Genomic DNA, 23,856 nt, shown 5'->3' on the forward strand with positions numbered 1-23,856 from the left:
TTAATGTATTAATTATTAAGAATATTTTATGTATATTAAATATTAATAGATATTAATTATTACTAATTGTAAGCAAGGACAATCTAAGATTTTTAAAATAAAAAAAAAATCCTATCCACAATGAAGATTTAAACACAGACTTTTAAATTCCTATCTAAACACACTTAGCTGCAGACAAGCCAATATTCTCTGTTATGCTTGTTATAAACTTTTTATAAAAGCATAATAACTCAACATAAAAATATGTATACTTTATTACTGTGGTAATTTTATTTAATTTTTCAGCATCTTTATGTAATAAATCATTACCAATTATGATAATCTTTCGAATAATTTTTGAAATAATCTATTTACTGAAAGACCACGCCTGATGATTTCTAATTATTCCCATCCTATTGACAGTACATATTTTAGATTGGCATTATTTACTCTAAATAAGAATAATTCTACAGATGATTTCTAACGATTAGAACGAAGACATAAAATAGTTCGAGTTGCGAATATGATGGAGAAAACAGGTTGCTTCTTTCAAGTAGTCATTCTAACCTCGTGCTGCCTCGTGCATATTCGTCTGGAGGCGAGGGGGTGGAGGCTGCGGCTGCGGCTGCGGCGGTGATAGACGGAGGACGCGCGCGGAGTATAAGCGTGTGTCAGCGTACATCATAATACAGTGTGTTCGTGCCTCTAACAAAGACGGAATAAATCGAGAAAGACATTTCTTTATTTAACGAAAGGGAGAGCAACGAGTACGCGAAAGAAAGATAGGAAAAGTGCGTGAAACGGGTCCATGGTGTGAAACGAGGATAGTAAGATGGCGGGATCACTAACGTGGTCATGCACTTGTTGTCTACGATTCAAGTTCAGCCCAGAAGAGATCGAGCAACGATACAAAAGTCAAGAGATCGACCGGATGCTAGAGAAAGATCGGCAAACTTTCCGTAGGCAGGTTAAACTCCTGCTTCTCGGAGCTGGAGAAAGTGGAAAATCAACATTCCTTAAACAGATGCGAATTATACACGGAATTAAATTTGAGGTATGACGAATAGTTACGTGTCCAAGTGTTGCATTCCTATCTGCCTATTTCGTTGCAATACAATCATCGAATTAAAGGAAAAATCGTACATTATTTCTTGGCACGCTAGTACTTTATTTTCTTGTTACCTTGATGTATTGAGTATAAAATTCTTTTTTTTTTCAACTTATATCTTATCCAAGTGACTTGTCTCACGTATCTTCTCTAATTATATTTGTTCATTGATGTTCAAGAAAACAACAGTGTCATTCTGATTCTCATATCTCTACTATTCAATTTTTAAAAAATTAATAAGCATCGATTGAGCATGCAATTGAATTAATACTTATTTTTGATGTTAAAAGTACAAGATATAAAAGTACATCGACTATAGAAGTATGTTATTATTTATTTTCCAAGTTTTCTCGTCATATATTTGACACACTAGACCTGATCTATTATATTAATGGTTAAAGCATTTAAAAGTCGTAAATACTTCATGTTTCAGCCTGAATTAATTAAAGAATACCAGCATATAATCTATCAAAATATAATTAAAGGAATGAAAGTATTGGTAGATGCAAGAGATAAGCTGAATATACCTTGGGAAAATCCTAAAAATTATGATATTGGATATCAGTTATTAAAATTTGAAAATACCATGGTTTTGGATACTAGATTGTTTCTCCATTATGTACCAGCTTTACAAAGTTTATGGAAAGATGCATCTATAAAAAAAGCATTTGATAGAAGAAGAGAATTCCAATTAGTAAGATAATATTTTTAAATTCTTCTTATATATGTTTTTATATCAGCTAAAAATAATATTTTATAGATAAATACATTAAATGTATAATTTATAAAATAATCTTTTATTTTCAGAGCGATTCAGTCCAATATTTTCTGGATAATCTTGATAGGATTGCTAAAGTGGTAATGCAATATTTCATTAATAAATATTCTTTCATTACATTACATGATTATTCCATAAACCAATCAAACCAATCAATAAACCAACCAACAAAATCCAAGAGTAGTATTTTGAAATATTTTATTGATTTCTATCTTGTTTTTAGGATTACGCTCCTACACATCAGGATATTTTACATTGTAGAAAGGCAACAAAAGGAATTTCAGAATTTGTCATACCAATAAACAATATTCCATTTCTATTTGTTGATGTTGGTGGACAGAGATCTCAAAGACAAAAATGGTATCAATGTTTTGACTGTGTGACCTCTATATTATTTCTTGTATCTTCTTCGGAGTTTGATCAGGTCTTATTAGAAGATAGGTAATAAATAAAACAGTGAAATATATAAATATAATGAATCACCTTTATGAACAGTCTTTATGTAAATTTATTTTGTTTGAAATTTTAGAAGGACCAATAGATTAGAAGAATCAAGAAATATCTTTGATACAATAGTGAATAATATGATATTTGGTGGTGTGTCAATAATTTTGTTTCTAAATAAAACTGATCTCTTGGATAGAAAAGTAAGATCGCATGATACCAATGTTCGCTGGTATTTTCCACAATTTACGGGCGATTCACATTCCATGAAGGATGTACAGAATTTTATATTGGAAATGTTTATATCTGTCAAAAAGGACCCAAGAAAGCCTTTATTTCATCATTTTACTACTGCAGTTGATACAGAAAATATTAAAGTTGTATTTAATGCCGTAAAAGATACTATTTTGCATCGCAATTTGGAGTCTTTAATGCTCCAATAATGTAAAGTAAGAAAGGAAGGAGCAGTTATTAATGGTTAAAAGGTATGTGTACAGAACTAGCATTAATTGTATAAAATGGCCAATTTATAGCATTAAAGTTGCTCACATTGGCAGTTAGAAGAGTTTACATTCTTGCAGGACAATATTCGTTGATATAAGCTACATTATTTATTTCTATATCAGTTACGTAAACTTGAGCACATGTACAACTGATCTATAAAAAAAAAAAAAAAAAAAAAAAGTAATGTCTTGTCTAAAAGTATGTCAAGCAGATATTCAACTTCTTATACATTGTATCTATTGATAATTATTTTTATAGTATCTTTAGAAGCCTAAAAAATTTTGTATATAAGGGCTTATGGACATTATATAATTCATCAAGTTTAATTTAGACATTTTTTTAATGAGAATTAGTTTCATTTCATTCGGTACATATATTAATATACTCTATAGAAATTTAGCTTGTTGCTATCTCGTGCTGCTAAGTGTGCTGAAAATACTATCTAAACGAACAAATTTGTTTTAGGCATAAAAATAATTTATTTATACTTAAGACTAATTATCTTTGTTAATGATCACTACCTTAAGTGGAGAGTAAACCAAATATTAGCTCCATGCCATATAAACCAAATGAGACTAACCACTTGTGTTCAAACGTTAATATATTAACTGATTTGCTTCCAACTATGACAAAACATATACTGGTTATTTGATTTCTGATCTGAAATTATCAAAATCATGTAATTAAAATGCTTTGATTTTTATAGAAAAAATTAGATTTCACTTTTAATAGTTACAAAATTTTCATATGGGATGTAATATATGACCAAATTTGGAGATAAAATACATATATACTATATTTAGAGTTGAAATTTAAACTTGATAAGAATCATGCAAATCGTAAAGGTAAAATCTTATTTTAATTATGATTATAATATATAATCATATGCAATGTTAATGACAAAATTAAGATTTGCTTATTGATCTTTAATATGTCAAATTTAAAATGTTGCTATTTTTCATATATAAATATTATAATTTTTATATTTATAGCTTTATATTATCGTCTATTCTAGATGCTTATCTATTCTTCAGTTACCATCTCTTTTATAAATTAATGAGTGAAATCAAAATAAGCAAATCTAGACTGATAATCAATCATAATTTCATATTTTACATCCTATTGTACTCATTGAAAAGTTTTTTGAAAATGATCAGTATTGATAATTCTTTTTTTGAAAAACTGTGATTGTGACGGTTGTCTTTGGTTTCTAAACACTCTCGAGTACAAGCTTATACGAATAATATTATCTGAACTGTATTTGATATAATTTAACTGTATTATATTTATCTGTTAATATACACTTTATATATTATAATAAATACTTCGATCATAAATTTGGGTTATCGAATGCATAACATAATTTTCAGTAAAAATAATAAGAATAATAAAAATATTTAACTGTGCAAAATGAAGAATATAAAAGATATGCTAATTATATAGTATGTTCTTAAAAATTTTTACAAATCTTTTTCTATAAATAATTTCAATTATCTCTTCAATAAAATCAGATTATCTTTCCTTTCTGTATATTATATTGGAATTTGTATATTAGGACAAAACAGTTTTTATATGTGGCTTGAGATTTCTACTTCTTAACTAGTGGAGTCTTTATAAAAGTCTTTATACCAGAAATAAGTATATACATTTGCATAGAAGCAATAATTTCATTTGATACTACAGATTTTATTGCACACCAAGGATTTTATGTAATGATGCTGATGAAACCAAAGACTGCTATAGTATAAAATGAAAGAGATAAAATTCCATATAACTTGGTTTATATAAGTTTAACTGTAAAGTATAATATTATAAATCTATTTAGGGATGAATATATTATATTGTTATTTCATAAGCGTTTTCTACGAAGTATTTTTGGAAATACAATTCAAAGATGTGAAAGCAGTTATTTCCAGTATTTAGTCTGATCGTCTATTACATAAAAGTCTTGGTTCTTCTTATTACATATAATAAGAATTATGAAATAGAAAATATAAAAATACGCTTTAAATATTTGCTATTTTCTATAATCAATATAAGATTGTAATAGCATAATTTTTGTCTAAACAAAATCAATGACCAAAATCTGCACTTGGAATCACATAAAATTTATATACTTACATCATGCAAAGACAAGATGGAGAGTGTAGTAATTAATAATGTTTTTTACGTAATTATACATTCCTAAAAATCTTATAAAATTGAAGTCATTTAATGCCTTATAAGATCACTAAATTTACAATGTTTTTCACTTGTAATACATTGCAATTGTCTTCGGAGCTACTCTTTTCGAGACAGTACTATTGTACGATTTTATACTGTTTGTCGTATGAATGAATAATGAAACAAACTATCAATTTATACTTTTACAAGGATCATTTGTCATTTTTATAAAACTATTTCGAAGGGAATTGGAGTCTTGATATACATAGATTAAATATCTATTTATAAACTCAACTATATACAATAATTATAATATGATAGGAATCTTCCAAGAATTATATAATTTCGAAAAACAAAATATACAGATCTGTATTAAGTTTTAACAAAAAACCAAAAAAAAGAAAAAAGGAACAAAAAAATGTTGTCTCCAGTAGCAATAAATTATGTCTTTGTGTGATTGATAAATATTTATCTATTGCCAATTAAAAAATGATTCCAATATTGTTTTAATTTTATAAATAGCAATATTCATTCTATTTTGAATGAACAAAATTACATAAACGAACTATGCTCGTAATGTTGATCATTTCACAAAAGAGAAAAAGTAGAACGGATTTTCGTTCTATAGACACATTTATAAGGAATAAGTAATAAAATTTTATAAGCTTGTGCCAAGAAAGAAATTATTGAAATGTCATTTCATTAGATATTTGTTGTTTTGCATTTTCATATTGCCTGGACACAAGAAAAATAAGACAAGTCCAAAATCAAATCTATTTGATAGAGCAATATTTTATAAAAATTAATTTAATTTCTTTCATTCGTATATTGATTATATAGAAACAAGATATATTTATATCTCGTATATGATAATTTCGAAATTGTATCATTTTTCTTGCACACAGGTGATATATTTGTCCCTTTTAGATTAGTTTGTTAATATAATCAATGTTTTTATTCAATATATATTGAATCTATTTACAGAATTTTCATTGGAATAAATTATATACTTTACTGATTCCCTAAATAATTGTAGAATAAGTTTTTGCTTCAAATTATATTGAAAATACGAATTTTTTCATGAATTTTATAATAAATCAAATAATTCGCTTATTTTTTAATATAGTATACTCTGTTAATTTGTTCATTTACGTATATTTTTAAATGAAACCAAATGGAAGCACATATAATAAATTTCATTCGTTTAGAGCAACTATTAGATATGTTTAGGAATGCATAAAACATGCACATACTGCTGGAGACATTGTACATGACTGTATAAAAATCATAGGAATTATCATTTTTAAATATATATAATAATAGTTATTTAGATACTGCTTAGTGCAACCACAGTTTTTATATTTTATGCATCCACAAGTTTATTACGATAGGAAGCAAAGTGCCCCCATATTTTTAGGCTACGAAATAAAATGAAATTTTTAATTTTTTAAATAGTTCTTTAAAACTAATTAAAAGAATTGGATATTAAAAGTAAAACTGGCGAATGTATTTATAAAATATGCACAAGTATTTTATAATTTTTAATATTTATGTATATATTTTTTTAATTACCTCCAGTTTACATAGAGCAATATTTAAGATACCCAATGAATAGATGCTATATTGCGCTACTGAAAAGTGACTTTTATAGATGGATTAAGGAAAATAGAATTATTTTCTTGTAGAGTAACTTCAAAGACCATATAGTTATAAACTAATATCTATAAGTTTATTATCTTTTCTATGAATAATGTGATATTCTTCTACCTATTATTTAAACTTTTTTGCATATGAAAGTTTTATCTTGTTATTTCATTTGCATTCTATTGTATATGGTCTGAAGTACGTAGATACATTGTGCCTTTTGTATACTGTATATTTGTATATAAAATCACCTTACACAAATCTTTGTAATAATGTAAACTAAATACATAAATAATAAATATAACTTTAGAAATTATTTCTGTTATTTCAATTAATCAATCTTATTTTTAAATGTCAAATTAATCTTCATTAATAATCCAAACATAATAATTTGTAGAATTTTATATTTTGATTAATTGATGATTTATATATAACAAATTAAATGAAGCATATTTTACATACTTATTCTACTAGTTTATATATATATATATATATATATATATATATATATATATATATAAAAGATGTTTGGAAAATTAAATTTATTTATAATAAAATCTTGAAATATATAACAGAAAATTATATAACCCTTATAATGTCACACTGTATTAAAAGAATTGTATACAAAGTAATGAATCATTCACTTATACATAATCTACTCATTTGACTAATAATATTATTTTTATTTTATTCAGATCTAAATTTATGAGATTTTTGTATATTCGAATAATTGTCTAATTTGTTTATTATATTATCTTCTTCTTTTTTCCTTAATTTTTGCTACAAAATACAATATTATAAGTATGAAGATGCAGAAAAAATGATTAGATGTATTATGTAAGAAAATTAAATTGCCTATTCAAATGTGAAATTTTTTGATATATCAATTCTCTATCAAATTCGTCTTGATCCTGTCATATTTTGTTAATATGTTGATAAAGACACTTCTTGTCTTTTGTAGGATAATAAATCCTAACATAAAGTACAAACAATGACTAGACAGGACCTACATATCAAAATTGATCTTTTAATTAAATTTTACATTTACAGTTTGTTAAGATGTTCCGTGTATAAATACGTGTATGATACATGTAGACATATTTAACAATAACAAAAATTCAACAAATTCAGAGCGATATGTATTATTAATCGATGTCATATTCACCGATAATTTTATCATATAAATAATATGTAAACATTTTTATAGTGAGCAAAATAGAAACATTCTTAAATGTGTTACAATTTGAACAAAACAAATATTACAAAATATTTTCATGTAATTGTTTAAAAATCATATAACCAAATTTTGATACGCTATATCTCAAGTATTACAATATCGACAAGTAGCACATGTAACGTACAAATATTTTATATAAACATCACATTGGTAATTTAAGCTTAAGCAATAATAATTACATTATTTCATAGTGAAATGTTTCATATATTACAGCATTATTTACACATTTTGTTTTCCTCCTACTACAATATATCAGACATATAAAAAGTGAAGATATAATTGCATTATGAACATAGTTTTAAATATGCGTGGCTATTTTGACTGATGTCAGAAGATATTATGTGTACTTTCATAAATATACATTTAATTTAATTGTGTTTTCAAAAATTATGTATATATCAAAATTATAAATATTGTATCTATATTTCGAGTTCGTTTAAGAAAAACTTTGAATGAATAAATAAACCATCAAACATGTTTGTGAAGTACAATGTATATCATTATACTTTTACTACACTATAAATAACTCAAGTATGGTATGTGATTCAAAAGGAATGTAATATAATATGTATCATGCCAGCCATCATTTTTTCATATAGTACAAAAATAGCATCTATATGCATAAAAAAGTCCAATGGTATCTAAATCACTATCTTTGTTTCAGTAATATTACACTCTAGAATATGGATTCTTTTTCAGTCTCATTTATAGAAAGATAGGACAACAAAATATTTTTCTTGTAATCTCAAAATAATTACTGATTGATTCGACGTTTAAGTATATTTCTAGTATTCCAAAATAGAAAACTATAAACATACCACATTACACTTTTATAATCACAAAGTTGACAAATGCATACAAGCCTAATAAAGTGGCTAACAAACACGATTCTAGTGTAATTTGTGGAATGTTGTCACACAAGATAGTCATTAGTAAATACAGTAAAGTATAAATAGAAGGAACAATATATAATTTTGGTTTATAAACATATACATATCATTAGTTCCAATGTATAATATATCGTGAATAATTGATCCAATTAAATGCCATTTATTCCAGAGGAAAATATAAATGTATGAAGTATAATAGTGATCGATAATTAATAAAACAAAAATATATATATTTTTTTTTTGTTTTTTTCTTTTTTCATTAAAATTTGGTAATAATATCATTTTCGCTATTACATCAGGATCGAGACATTACAAGATGCTTATTTTATGATCTTCCTTTTTTTCTCTGAAGATGTCTTATCCTTTACTTATTGTAAGACTTCATACAATAATTACGTCTTTCACATTTTAGGTATTATAATCGTGTATATCATCTGTATCATCACTGGAATAAACTGCTTCATGCCTTTCATAATTTTGAAATTGTAATATGCGTCTTATAATATGCATCTAATACAGTTTTCATGTCTTTAGTATGTAATATAAAGGCATATGAGCATAAATGTTATTTATGAACAAGAACGTTCATAAACAAAATTGAAAGTAGCACCGCCACTTTCACATAAACCATTGAATCTTGAATACAGTATGATTCAAATATTGTGCGTTAAACTTATCACAAATAGTTGATATATTCATATCAAAATTATATTCATGTTATAAATATTCAATATCAGTATAATGAGGCGTTAGAAAACACATATCAAAAATTTATCTGATAAGAAATATGTTTCGTTATTCGTTAGATTTTAACATCATATTGATTTGTGCATAAGTATTTACTAAATCATTGAATATTATGTATTTTCAGCCTAGCGTGTTTACAAAAAATTATCTGCTAGAGAATGGTAATATTCTTTAAACAGTTAGATTATTTAATAGATAAGACTTATTGCATATCTGATCTACATACTGTTTTGAATTAAAGTTCAAGTTCTTCGGCAGTGCGAGAAAGTCTGTGGTTATCAATTCGCCGGCGTTGACTACGTCTCACAGCATCTGCTCTACGATATGGTTCCGATCTAAGACCAAGAAGTATATCCTCTAGAGCACCATTATACACTTCGTCTTGCTGTAGAAGTTTCTTCTCTTGAACCAGTCTTGTTTTATTCTTGAGTTCATTTATGACAGCATCCTAGTGTAATATAAAATAATTTGATGTTACAAATGATTATGAAGAGTCAATTTATGATTATGAAGAGTCACTTTGCAAGTAATCATCATTATGTTGAAATTATAATTCAGATTCATATATAATATTGTACACCTATAAAATATAATATGATGTCAAGAAAAAATATTTATTCTGAAATTTTATTTAAATCAATAAAGTTATGACATTTCCAAGGAAGGAAAGTAATAGAGAATTTTTCTCAAGCAACATGAATGCAAGCTGTGACATGCTAATGCATCTCTTCAATTTTGTTAATAATAAACATTTAGTATAAGTATGAAAATATGCTTATAATTGTGAGAAGCAGGCATATAGCTAGGATGACATTTTGGTAAGCCATGAGTAATTCTATTAATATTGAAAGTACATTATAATATTGAAGTTTCTATGATTCTCATAACTTTAATATAATGTATTAAAAAAAAATAGATATACATAATGTCAATAAATATATGTAATACAAACCTACACTTTAATATTTCATATTCAGAATCTGTAGAAATTAAAAATAAATATTTTAAACTTCATCTTGTATTAACCATTGCCTATCTTAAACTGTTGCTAAATTATATTTTACAGCGTTTTATCAGAAGATTGAAATGCTTTCTAGTATGCCTTATAAAATATTGTATTTATATAAAATATTATTTCCAAATGGGAGGTATTATTCTGCCAATAATATATGTTTATATGTAAAATAGGAAACTGTAATATTCCTTATGCAAATAGATTATATTGTAAATATAAATTTTGTTTACTTTAAGGGAGCAATATATGTGATAACGCAATGTTAAATTCTTAATGACAAAATATACAAAATAAAACTCTTACATAGTAAACATTACATTAATTATGCTCACTTTGTAAAAATTTTAGTGTTGCGGATATAATGTTGGTTAAGACTCCTCCTGACTAGTCTGAAATTTCTATCTATTCATTATCATATTTATAAAAACTTGTAATGTAATAAAACAATATATTCAATACTGCACATATAAATGTAAAAAGTATTAAGCATTGAAATGCAAGAATACTTTTTACTTGTAGTATGTTACATTACTTTTCTGACTATTTTTTTTAATTAATTATATTAGCATATATTGACAAATACAAACAGATTAGTAGTTATTCATTGTATAATTTTGCTTATAAATTTTATTTTCATTCAGTTGCTAATCAAAACTCGCTATTCCAAATCAGAAGGAGTCTTAAGGATAGGCAGTGAGTGAGGATGGACTTACACGTTGTGAATTGTTTCTGTATTGTTATGTTCTGACCTCCTTCTGAGTTCATTAAGATGCCGGTGCAACAGAGTCTTGTTCGAGTTACAGCAAAATTTCGGTGACTTTAAATCCAAATAAATATGTAACAAATAAGTGATCAGATTCTGTAATATATGTATATTCTGTTTGGAAAGGCGAAAATGTGAAAGACTACAAGAACACTCATAAAACGATGTCAATTGATAAAGTTATGGATAATCCCCGTAGATATCATGCTACTTCACAACATGCAGTAAAATTATTAACATTTTTTAAAATTTACTTTTAAATCTGCCTAGTATTAAATTGAATTTTTTTCAATCTTTCCAAACTTTTCATTAAAATGTTAAATATCATTTCCTTAACAATAAATTATCAACGACTAAACAGTTAAATTGCAAATTCTAATCACCGCATTTAGATGTTATTTGTGATAGAAAAATGTGAAATAACTGACTGTAAGTAAATTTTCAAAGAAATGTAATTCAATGATTATAGCATATATTATAAATAAAGCCCCAATTTGATAATATGCTCATACATTGCGGAACTTGTATAGAGATAACATAGCACATAGCATAGGATATTATTTTCTTCATAATTAACAATAAACAATACTAACATGTTTCAATATAAAATCCTATGCCAAATCAAATTAGATTTCTCAAGTCTGAGCTTTAATTATAAGGCAATATAAGTGATAAAAAGCATACTTAAAAAACAGTAACACTCTTCATAGATAAAACGACATTCAATGATAGGTCCACTTGTGTTGGAATGAAAAGGAAGTTAAGAATACATTCCCATTCTTAACATATGTTAAGAATACATTTTTTTTTAAAGTGAATATGTCATAATCATAAAGCGTGCCCTGCAATAAATATATGATTTTGTACTATTCTCTGGATTTGAGAGCATGCTCAATTTACATAGAAGTTAAAGTTAAGTAACAAATATGTAACTAAAATAAAAAAATAAGAAAGATAGCAACAGCATAGAAACATATATCGATCATTGTAATATTAATTGTGATAATAGCAAACGTTTTTATTTTTTTATAACAAATATATCTGTGTTTAGAGAAAGATAGTATATTGGTATTAGATAGATTAGCGTAGAGACAGTTAAACAAGGAAGCAATAAAAAAAGCAGATTAAATCTGAAAAGAATTGTATGTGTTTCTAATTTTTATATTATATATTAGAAATTTTTTAATCAAAACAAGTCTATTTACTAATGCTTTAAGCGTACTACCCTTGATGTAAAATGTGCTATTAATAAAAGCATGGACTAATTTGTGTATATGTATGTGTATCAATTTAAAATATTGATATAATAATATCATTATAAATTTGATTCTATACATCCCAATAATCCTGATGATTTGTCCAAACTTCTAACCAATAGCACAATGGTATTAATATCCTTTTTAAGCCGATTATATCAATAAAAAATGTACAAAAAAGATATGGTATATAACACACCTGTTGCTTCTTCTGGTTCAATTTATTTCGTTTAATTACTTGCTCAGACGTATTTAAAGCTTCCGCAGCAGCAGCTTCTAATCTACGACGTTGTTCATTTTCTTGGTCCGCTGCCTGTTAATGATACGAGAGTTTGTATTACTGTAATCTTATTATTCGTCTTTACAATAGTTACACTCATATGTTAGATCGAAGATAATACCTTAAAAGATCTTGCGAATCTAACAAGAAGCGAGAAGAAGGTATTCGCATCTGCTTGTCTGGGACTCTCTCCAAAATATTCAACGCATTCTCGAAATGCTTCACCCGCAGCACGAGCATCTGATTTGAGTCGACGTAATTTCTCTTCGGAATTATTTAAAAAGTCGCGTAGAACGGTATTATGTTTTTCTTTACCACGAAGTTCGAATTCTTTTCTTACAAGATCCATACCCTTTTCCAATTCATGAACATCGGTTATTATATTTTCAAGAGAAACTATAACAAAAATATCATCATTGAAGTAAGAATGCAATTAATTTAACGTTTTGATTGTGATATCTAAGAAAATATTAGATATATTCACCTGTTGCAGCTTTATCAATATACATGAGTTCGGAATCGAAATTAATGAGTTCCGGGAATTTAATTCGTATTGTTGCTACTATATAATGTAAAAGGCACATCCTTTTATCTGTAGACTTTGTGTCTAATAACGTATCTAAACTTTGTAATTTAAATCCGTAAGCAGGTCCACGTTTGCTACTATTTAAATAGTTTCCAAAAGCAAGAATGATTTCTAAAACTGCTCTTAATTTCTTAGAACTTTTCACAGTACTTGATGCAGATATCACAGCATGTATTTGTGGCGTAATCAGATGTAAATTATCAAAAAAGTTTCCTATGTAATTCATAATTGAAAGCTTAGTCGATATTCTTTCTACTTTTCCTAATTGCATCAAAAACTTATCCTCTTCGGTTAAGAGATTTATATTTTTCTTTTCGATAATATATTCACGATAAGCTTTTATCTGTCCAGAAAAGAAATTATTATTTTTATTAAAAATAATATCTATGTTCGAAATTATAGTTTACGTACCTCCTGATCAGTTGGAACCATACGCTGTAATAATTCTACATTTTCAAGCGAAAGCACCTTCAAATCAAGAGCATTTACGGCCATTATCACTTTTTCCACTGGCATCTCCATCTTTCTACGTGATATTGCTACAATATAAAAAAATACATGTGTGTAAAAATTATAAGTATATATGAATGCATATGAAATTCTTCATTTGTACCAATATTTCGTAATCTCGTATGTTCCAAAAGAGACACATTTTCAGGCTTCTTAAATCTTTTACTAGGAAAGCTTTGCAGGCCATCCAGTTCACTATTGCCATTAGCTACGTGACCACTCATACCGATCTTGAATCTTTCTTCAAAATCAGAAAAATCTATGTAATTATGCAATCGATCGTCATCTAATTCATTGAAGATAGTGCCTCGTACTTGATTCGGTTTTAATGCGATCCAATTAAGGGTAGGCAATTTGTACTTTGTTTGTACCTGATAGATGAAAAAACAAAGATAAATAAATTTGTTTGGTAATATAGTAACGATTGCGAATATAAGATCATTTGTAATATTTGTAATATTTACGTGGTTCAGAATCAGTTATTATATATATCCAAATTAATTTGTAACTTGTATTAAAAAAAATACGTGAGAAGTGATATGGTATATCGAGTCAATATTTTATCTAAACAGAATCAAACGTATATATACTTTTCTTTTAATTGTCATTGCTCCATCAGGTGCTTGCATCATGCCAGCTGGTGGTGGTGGTATAGGTGCAGGTGGTGGTATCTTGTGATCGCCCGGTGAAAGAGGTGCCATAGGTGGTGGTGGTGGACATGGTGGTGGAGGTGGTGGAGGTGGAGCTGGCGTAGAATTATGAACTTGATCTGACGTTGACAGTTGTTCTGTATTTAGTTCAGATGACATAGTATTCTCAGAGCCGAAAATATCAGGATTGTTCAAAGGACTTATAGCGTTTCCATTTCGCATATTAGCTATTAAAAAAAGATAAAAAACATCATTCATTTTCATTCATTAAAAATTATAATTTTCATTAAAACGATATAATTGTGCTCAATATTACCCGACGAACTCTTCGTAAGAGTTCCTGTAAGGGTCTCCAATTCGATTATCTTATTCTCCAAAACGCTTTGCCTACGCGCAGAGTCTTGTTTTTGTCGTTTGAGCGCTGTGAGTTCCTCCTCTGCTATTCTACGCGCTTCCGAAACATCTGTGTATTCTATCTTCAATGCACCTAATTCAGTCTCTAATTCAGCTAATTTCGCTAAAGATTCTCGTTCTAACTCGGTCATTCTATCGTGTGCCTATATAACAAATAAAAAGGAAAAAAAAAAAAAAAGATTTATAACTGCGTTTTATTGAAAATTGTCATGACCATAAAATGATCACGATCATTTTTCCAACTTACATGACCAAGTTCATCTTCTAATTCAGCTACTTTTTCTAATGCGGCAGTCTTCGTTTCGCTATCTTCCATTAAAGCAGCAACATCGAATACATTGTCTAAGTAAGCAGAGATTTGAACCTACAATTATCAGATATTATGTACTTTATTTTTTTGGCACAAAAAAAAAAGACAAAAAGATCTAGAGTAATATATTTAAAAAATGAATGAGAAATGAAATAAAAATACGAACTTGCAAATCTTCGCTTTCCGTATGTCTAAGTTTCTCTAAATATTCATCGAGGCCTAACTTTGTAAATTCATATTGCAGATGTACTCGAAAATTCATGTCTTCCACAGAATGAACAACGATATTCACGAACTGCATGCAGGCAACCATAAATTCTATATGGAAACTATCGTATTGCGTAAAATAAGTCATGAGCGTAGTAAATCTTCGCCTTTCCATACACACTTCTTTGAAATTATCGAACGCCGATAAAATAATTTCATGTCCGCCTTTTACTAAACAAATTGCCGCAAGAAGTTCCAAAACTAAAGCTTTCGTCCTGAAAATAAGAAAAAAAATGTTAATAATTACGATCTAATATAAAAAGATCTTTTGATCTTATGTATAAAATAAATGATGTTACATATCAATAATTTGACTAATTTAAAATTTACCTTAAACTTTTGTGCATTAAACTAAGTGCAATACAATTAATTGCTTCTCTGTGTTGTATAACCATATTGAACCCGTACTGAAAATATCAAATATAAATGATAAATATTTGGACGTTTCAATTCTGATTAAATCTGAATATAATACCTTATTATTCATAATGGCACGCATACAAAGTATGCAAACATGGATATCGTCCTTTGCTTCGCCCATATTCAAACGAGCCACATGTCTGGATCTGCGTTTTACACTGGGACTGTCTTTAAGTTCGTGAAGAGATGGTCTTAAACATCCATTATTCAAGTGCGAAGAACCACCTGTTTCGACTAATAAATTAGAAATGAAAAAATGTATTATAAAATTTTATATATATATATATATATATATATATATATATATATAAATTGTATATATAAAGATTGTTATTTTACATTTTTTTTATTTTTATTATTTCTTTGTCTATCTTTCGTTCGGATATACGAAGTAACTTACTCGTTTGTAATTTTTCTTCAGAACTAGCGTGAGATTCCAAAAGACGTTGTTCGTGTCGCATCATGAGTAATCTGAAGCTAAGGTAATCTATCAGCGCATCCAGTCCTTGATTCTCCTCGTCCAGGAATTCCCTTACCCATCTGAAACATTCCTACGATCATAATACAAATCTAGAAAGACGACGAGATAATACATACGGATCCGTCTTGAAACGTACGATTTTATTAATCCGCTTTCATATTTTTTACGGCGATTAGAACGGAAAAAAAAAACTTTTTTTTTTTAATATTTCCTTTATATTAACGATCTAACAAATTATTTTAAAGATGCATGCATTTTATGGAATATTCCTTTTTATATCTTTCATAGTCACCTATAAATGGATACATTGAGTCTTTTCGTCATCTCTATTACAGAATATAATTTAGATACATATATATCTTTAGATAGCAAGTGTGTATGTATTCTTCAGATAGAAAGATACACACACACACATACTTCATGATGATAATCTAACTGAGGATAGATAAATTACGTAAAAGCGCCGACCGTAATTATCGCTCGATAAATAAAACTCATTTATTAAGAAAATGAAACATTTATTTTCTCTTACTCTATATGATTTGTGCGCAAGGAGATTTCCAAATCCCGAAGTACTTGGGTCGATGTAGACTCCCCGACCATTTTTCTTTTCTGGAAGAATGTGAGGAAACGATACGACTGTGGTAGTCATTAGTATCCGTCTGATACAAGTAGCTTTTTTCTGGTATAAATATGAACTTGAACGGAACAAAAACGTGCGTTCTTCTCGAAATAAAGAAAAAGCTTCAAATAACATCCATGTTTTTAACGTACGTTTGTACGTTAAATAATAGAAATTATTCGTTAATCGTTTTTAAATAAATCAATTAAATTAACGAACAAAGTATTTATACACATAAGATAAAAATTTTTAATAAAAGTATATAATTAAAGACGAAAAGAAAAAAAAACTAAAACTTCAAACAAACATACTCGATGGCTTCGTGACGCTTTTGGATCCAAGTATGTACGTAATTTTGCCAAGTAGTGCGACGGGGGATCTTTCGCTTGTACCCTTTCCTGTAATCATTAACAATTTCCATATTATTTTACGAATATTAATCATAGAGTGTATCCAATTGGGGAATATGCAAAAAAAAAAAGAAGAAAGAATAATAAAATCATGTTACAAAAGTCGTGTTTATTTTATTTTAAGAGTCTACTGTACATTGCTGTTGCTAAGATAAGAATAAGGAAAGAATTACGTCAACAAATTTGTATTCTAAGAAAGAACGTTAAAGTTGATGCTTTTACAACACGTAAAAGTGGTCTATAAAAATAGAACTGAATGAAAGCATACCACCTGTTGCGAGTTTCATTCTCTCTCTCTCCCTCCCTCTCTCTCTCCCTCCCTCTCCCTCACTCTCTCTCTCTCAACTATTTTTGTTACGCGTCTTCTACAACTTCTTTGATTTATTTATTTTACATGCATTAAGCATACTTGCCTGATCGCATATAATATCCCATTTTTTTTCGTTATCGTACTGTTTCAAAAGTTTCGCCTTATCCGGTGGTAAATCCATAGAAGCCTGAAATAAATGATTAAATCATTCAAAATTCATTATGATCATGGTCGCAATGCATATAACAGACACAAAATATATAATATATATAACGTATTTTATATACGTATTTTAATATACGAATTTTTATAAAATATATTAATTATATAATAAATTATATAAAAATTAATTATGTTACACATATATATGATATAATTATATACTGTATATTATATATATATATATCAATATATTCATTATATATGTGTGTGTGTGTATATATATGTGGAATCATAACAAATAAGTTCGATTGTATAATATTAAAATTATACTTACAATCGAACTTATTTATGTTAGAATATAATATATATTCATCGTTCTAAAAGAACTTTTTTTTCCTTTTTTTTATCCTTATCTTTTTTCTTTTTTATCTTTTTACTTGTTTTAATGAAGTCTTATCGTTGTCGCTATTCTCCTAAAGCATTATAAAGTTTACCGGAAAAAAGACAATAAAAAAATAAAAAAAAATAAAAACAAGAAAAAAGAAACAAAAAAATACTCGGAAATGATGTGGCGAAGGACGTAAACGATAATACATTCCCGTTATCGGAAGTATAAATTTTAATGGGTGACTTTCGATTTCAGCTCGTCGTACAGGCTGAAAGAAACCCAAGGGTGAGCTACTGAATCGTTGGTAGGATCCGGCGAAAGACAAAAAGTGAAGACAAGAAAAAGGGAAAAATCAAGGAAGAGCGGAACGACGGGGAAGATCAAGGTCTTTTAACTGTAAAGAGATTGCGTCATTCATGTGGTGCACAGTGCAAGTAGCCAGTAACTGAGGATCACACGTGACGTCAGTGCCATTAATGTACAACGTTCAACGTTCGAGCAATAAGATAAAGGATTTCAAACAAATGTTCATCGAACCTTTATATATCACATATTGTGAACCTACACACACGCGCGCGTGCGCGCACATATATAAGACATTTTCATTTAATTTTTATCCTAATTTAATATTTTTAATAGTTCCTTTCGAAATAAACTTAATAAGAAAATATAAAACGTATTCGCTTACTAAATCGAAATCCAATAGAATCAAAGGATTATTCATTTGTTTATCACATTTGCAATGATTACTTGATCGAGCAACGAATGGATTAAGTATCGCAAGTGGGATCTATAAATAGAATCAAAGAATGCTTTCATGCAAAGTTTTCATCCCAGGACTCCTACAGAAACTAACCTATATAGCAGAAAATGATTGATACCAAAAAAAGAAAACAAAAAACATATTTGCGACATTTGCAAAAAAATATACCATTAATTATTTTATATACCATTATTATTATACATGTATATATAAATATATAAAATAGATCAACAAATATAAATAAAGGATTTTTATTATTTTTTTCTCATAATTTCACAACTTTTAACAAATATTTACGACTTATGTATTAAAATAACAATTGATAAATTGTCCTTTTGATAAATACTGATTAATTTGTATACATTCTTTTATAAAATCCTATTTAAAGAAATTTTAAATATCAATAAATTTTATAAACAACACAGATATGATATTCACATTTTAATCTTGTCTGTATATAGAAAGAAAGACACATAGTAAGGTACAGGACACGCATGTGAGAAGCGTAGGAGGGAGGTAGGGATATAGAAGAGTGGGAGGGAATAGAAGGGAGGGAGGGAGAGATGAAAGGGTGGGAGAGAGTGAAGGAAAGAGAAGAGAAGAGAAGGGAAGGAAAGGGAAGGAAAGAGAGGGAGAGAGGGACAGAAATAAAGTATTTAGAATCCTACGTCACGCCATCGACCAATGGAAAAAAAAAGCAGATGATCGTGGCGAAGGGTGAGACACTCGCTAAGCAAAAGATTACTCACCAAGACTTTAGTAAAGCGCCTTTCAAGTTCTACGGCATCCGGCATCGGTTGTCTTGGTGCACCACGGACGCTGCCACTTTTCGCATGTAATCCGGCCAAAGCTCCGATACCATGACTCGTTGGCTGATAAGAATGCTGAGAAGATCCGTCTTTGATAGCCCCATGAAATACTTCCCGTACACCGGCGTCGTTTTCGTTGGTACGACTTTGCACGCTACCCATTGTTTCGACTTTGTATATGTCACACTCGAAGAAACGAATATACATACATGTGTATATATCTATATTTTATATATATATGTATATATATATATATATATATATATATATATATATATACGTATGTATCAATTAACACGGGCGCGCAATCTCGGCGGTAGCGCACGGTCGTACAAAGACGTATCGTAAATAAACACGATTCAGGAACAATGTGCACTCTCTCTGTCAACACGAAGAACGGTGGTCAGTAACAATAACAGCGACGGCGACGACGACGACGACGTTCACGATACTTCCTCATTCTCGATCGCTTCCAATTATTAAGCTCTCTCTAGGATGAGTAATGACGACCAGTTAACGACTGAAATCGGTTATCGTAAACTCGCGCAACAGGTATCGAGCAATCCATTGTGAACACAACTCCCATGAACTCAGAAACTCGCGTGAGACGAATCACTCTGCATTCAACACCACGTACTCGCGTCCACGACATCTGCGATAGCCTCGTCAGTGGGGGATGGACACTCCCGTCTTAAAATCTTTGATATGCCGACACTCGCGCCATCTTCTTCGATATTCTTTCTTGGACCGAACTAAACTTCGATTATTATCGATGTTTGATACTTTGATTAAGGAAGGAAAATTTAAAAACATTTACTCGATATCTTTTGAAAAAGGGGTTTGTTTTCAATGATTATTCAGTAAATAGGAAAACACGAAATAAATCTTTAATAATTAGAAAGAAAACACGATACAAAAGAAAAGATAACACGTCACACTTATCGAAGATATTGCACTCATAAATATAATTTTCATTCGAATTCTTGATGATTAATTTAACACTCCAAGGATTACAATAAAAATAGAAAATCTTTGATAAAATAATTAAATAATAAACTCAGTAAAATATCATATCCTTTGATACATAAGCGCATTGAAATTAAATTATGTATTTACAAAATTAGTGACCTACGATTTACGCTTTGGACAACAGTCGAATTAAAAACAGTGTTTTACATCGAAACGCAGAATAAATTGCACTTTTTAAACGAATACAAATTCTTATTCAATTAAGTGCACTTTGAAAGGAATACAAATAACATTCTTAGATACGCGATACAATGTATTTAAATCTAAGTTTAATATGCAACGCTTTTCTTTGTCATTGGCACATAATTGGAGTGTAATTTTTCTAATATTCCATTTAAATTTTTAAATAAAAAGGAAAATTAATTAGAAGTACGGATTACGATCTAACAGAATTAGCAAATTTATTAAAGGTTTCATGTACCTTAACATATTCAAAATAAAAACAATGATAAATTATTCATTTTCACAATAGGTACTGACAATTCTCCTAACAATGTGCATTATGCATTTATAGGAAAAACATTTATGAAAGTTAAACAAGTATCTAAATATCGTATCAACTGTATAAAGATGTGCAACAATCGACATACCCATCATTGTAAGTTACACAATCACAAAATCGACGTTCACACTACACAGTACATGAGAGAGAAAAAGTATGGAAGATAGCAGTATTTTTTGGGCAATATTTCATTCCAATCAAAGACTAATGACAACTAATAATTAATTAAAACAAAAGGCGAAATGAGAATATAATTTTACAAAATAATTTGTCAATGATTTCAAGTATATTTCCAGAATAATTGATAAATCTACTATCATAAACATACATTAATAAACTACTCTGTAGAAGTATATTCTCATCTTACTTATCGTTTTCATTTATTTTTACATGGTAACAATCATCAATGGTTAATCATTAATTCCATTGACAATTAAATAACTAACTTGATCATATAATATATGATTAATATTATTGTAAATAAAAATGTTAAATTGAATTTGAATGAAATATTATCCATGCTGGAAGATAAAAAGAGTGTTATGTGGATGTTTACATTCTTTAATAAAGTCATTTTACACGGCACATATCACTCCATAATCTCCATATTTTAATGAATTGGAAATTGGAAAATGATCAAGAATCAGCTTCAATGACAATGTCTAAGACTATATATGAAGTTTAAATAGTGTTTTCAGAATGATAATAAGTAATTCTTTAAAAAACACAAAAAAACATGTTTCATTGATACTATACAAAAATGCTTAAGTGCTATTATTAAAAGCGCAAGTAGGCAGTGCAGTGTTAGAACAAAATTTGTCATTCTAAATTCAAATAAATTATTTTTAAGCATAATATATAACAAAGTATGATGATCAATTTTATCTTATCATTGCAATCTGCATAGAGTACTTCTCTGTCTCACTGTATTTTACACATAAGTTATATTATATATATATATATATATATATATATATATATATATATATATATACACATACATACATACATATACATATACACACATACGTATACATATATAAAAAGCATATTATAATATTAGCACGATAGCACTTCAAATGAATCGTTGTGACTTTTTTATCATTGTGTCTTGATAAATATAACCTTCCTTATATGTGATAAAAATTTTAAACTAGGCTTCTAGCTGCAATAAAAAAAATTCATGAGTGCTGCAATCATCAAGATGATAATCGCTTTATTTAAACAATATGATATGCACCCACAACATACTTTAACATTATCACAGCATTTCTGTTTATCAAAGTTTTTTTCAGTACACATGTAAACATATCTTTTATATTTAAAAACGAAATGAGAAACGATAAGTTGAATATTAAAAAACATGTTTTTGAATATAAGACTAAATCTATTTGTGTATAAGACATCTCAATGCATCTACCAAATAATTTCTAGATGCTATCTTCAACTTGAGACAATTGTGTTATTTTGAATAGCACCGATGAATATTCTCAAATGTATAGGAAGTTAGTAATAAATTTTATAAAGGACGATATGTCCTTTAATTTCACATACGTAGACTAAAATTGCAAAACGATGATACATATAATTATAATATAACTGTGTTTTAATACAAGTTTAATGTGTTATACATGTGTTGGAAAAAATTGATCTCTTTGCTATTTGCAATTCCATCTATAATAAGTTCAAAACACTCATATAAAGGGAATAATGAAATTGTTTTCTTCAAGGTATAAAGGTGCAAAAAATCGCAGAAATACGATCATCTTCAAAATTTCTACATATATGTAAGTCACCTTGAGGGCAATTATGTGATTATGCTAAAGCTTTTACTACTATAATAAATAATGATTTTCGTCATTAGGAAGCATATCCATCCATCTCTTAGGCCAATGGCTGAGTACTCTATTTCTAAAGAGCAATGTCATTAGCAGATTATTTTATTTTTTTTTAATGATCAAGGGGTTAAATGAGTCTGCTGATAATAACATCAAATCAATAATATGCAGTTTATACATAGCTTTTTTTCTTACAAAGGCTTTGTTCTACGTTTTTTTTATACGCTGATTTTTGTATTTAAACTTATTTATAACTTGAAAATTGCAGTTCACACCACATTATTGATATGGGGTAAAATTCTCACTGATTAGACAGACGTACGTAGAATATATTCAATTTTCTAGCTTGTACTCTACCAGACATTAAACGTACTACCCACCAAATTTTTTCATTCATAGCATTGACTGATCTCGACGAATCGACCTTAGTCATTATTGACTATTAAAATGAATCTAAAACAATTTCTAAACTAACCTTTTACATCGATTCCTTGTCATTTTCCTAATAATCCATTCTCTGTTGTTTTGTTGATATACTGTCTCAAATTAAATGATCAGTCTTTCACTCTTTTGATCA

The 23,856-nt window shown here is 28.1% G+C and overlaps 2 protein-coding genes across 7 annotated transcripts; one reads left to right on the plus strand and one right to left on the minus strand.

The window, feature by feature from the left end:
- Positions 1–588: 588 nt before the first annotated feature.
- Positions 589–4,150, plus strand: LOC127070898 (guanine nucleotide-binding protein subunit alpha homolog). The gene is made up of 5 exons (XM_051009454.1): positions 589–1,033; positions 1,521–1,781; positions 1,895–1,945; positions 2,089–2,306; positions 2,395–4,150. Exons 1-5 carry the CDS (start codon positions 812–814, stop codon positions 2,750–2,752), a joined length of 1,110 nt encoding a protein of 369 aa, XP_050865411.1. The 5' UTR covers positions 589–811; the 3' UTR covers positions 2,753–4,150.
- Positions 3,135–23,758, minus strand: LOC127070897 (formin-like protein). Of its 6 annotated transcripts, XM_051009451.1 has the most exons (18): positions 19,851–23,758; positions 17,892–17,975; positions 17,380–17,466; positions 16,979–17,085; positions 16,366–16,505; positions 16,021–16,199; positions 15,876–15,952; positions 15,445–15,760; positions 15,216–15,332; positions 14,871–15,111; positions 14,495–14,781; positions 14,008–14,275; positions 13,806–13,933; positions 13,293–13,737; positions 12,930–13,204; positions 12,728–12,841; positions 11,223–11,326; positions 9,789–9,942 (listed from the first exon to the last, which is right to left on the minus strand). In XM_051009451.1, exons 1-18 carry the CDS (start codon positions 20,115–20,117, stop codon positions 9,930–9,932), a joined length of 3,249 nt encoding a protein of 1,082 aa, XP_050865408.1. In that variant the 5' UTR covers positions 20,118–23,758; the 3' UTR covers positions 9,789–9,929. The 6 variants fall into 6 exon arrangements, with proteins under 6 accessions (XP_050865406.1, XP_050865410.1, XP_050865405.1 ...); XM_051009449.1 differs by lacking the exon at positions 11,223–11,326 and having other exon boundaries at positions 3,135–9,942; positions 16,979–17,058; XM_051009453.1 differs by lacking the exon at positions 11,223–11,326 and having other exon boundaries at positions 3,135–9,942; positions 16,366–16,516; positions 16,979–17,058.
- Between the last annotated feature and the right edge of the window lie 98 nt (positions 23,759–23,856).

This window comes from Vespula vulgaris, chromosome 19 (genome assembly GCF_905475345.1).
Source record: "Vespula vulgaris chromosome 19, iyVesVulg1.1, whole genome shotgun sequence".
Taxonomy (NCBI): domain Eukaryota; kingdom Metazoa; phylum Arthropoda; class Insecta; order Hymenoptera; family Vespidae; genus Vespula; species Vespula vulgaris.

What these genes read in the sequence shown, in the direction of transcription:
- LOC127070898 (XM_051009454.1), top strand. Translation starts at nt 812, where the DNA reads ATGGCGGGATCACTAACGTGGTCATGCACTTGTTGTCTACGATTCAAG. An exon ending in TACACGGAATTAAATTTGAG is followed by an intron (nt 1,034 to 1,520) that starts GTATGACGAATA and finishes TTCATGTTTCAG; the next exon opens with CCTGAATTAATTAAAGAATA. An exon ending in TTGATAGGATTGCTAAAGTG is followed by an intron (nt 1,946 to 2,088) that starts GTAATGCAATAT and finishes TCTTGTTTTTAG; the next exon opens with GATTACGCTCCTACACATCA.
- LOC127070897 (XM_051009448.1), bottom strand. Translation starts at nt 20,117, where the DNA reads ATGTATATTCGTTTCTTCGAGTGTGACATATACAAAGTCGAAACAATG. An exon ending in CGGAAAGCGAAGATTTGCAA is followed by an intron (nt 15,333 to 15,444) that starts GTTCGTATTTTT and finishes TGATAATTGTAG; the next exon opens with GTTCAAATCTCTGCTTACTT. An exon ending in TACGAGATTACGAAATATTG is followed by an intron (nt 13,934 to 14,007) that starts GTACAAATGAAG and finishes TTTATATTGTAG; the next exon opens with CAATATCACGTAGAAAGATG.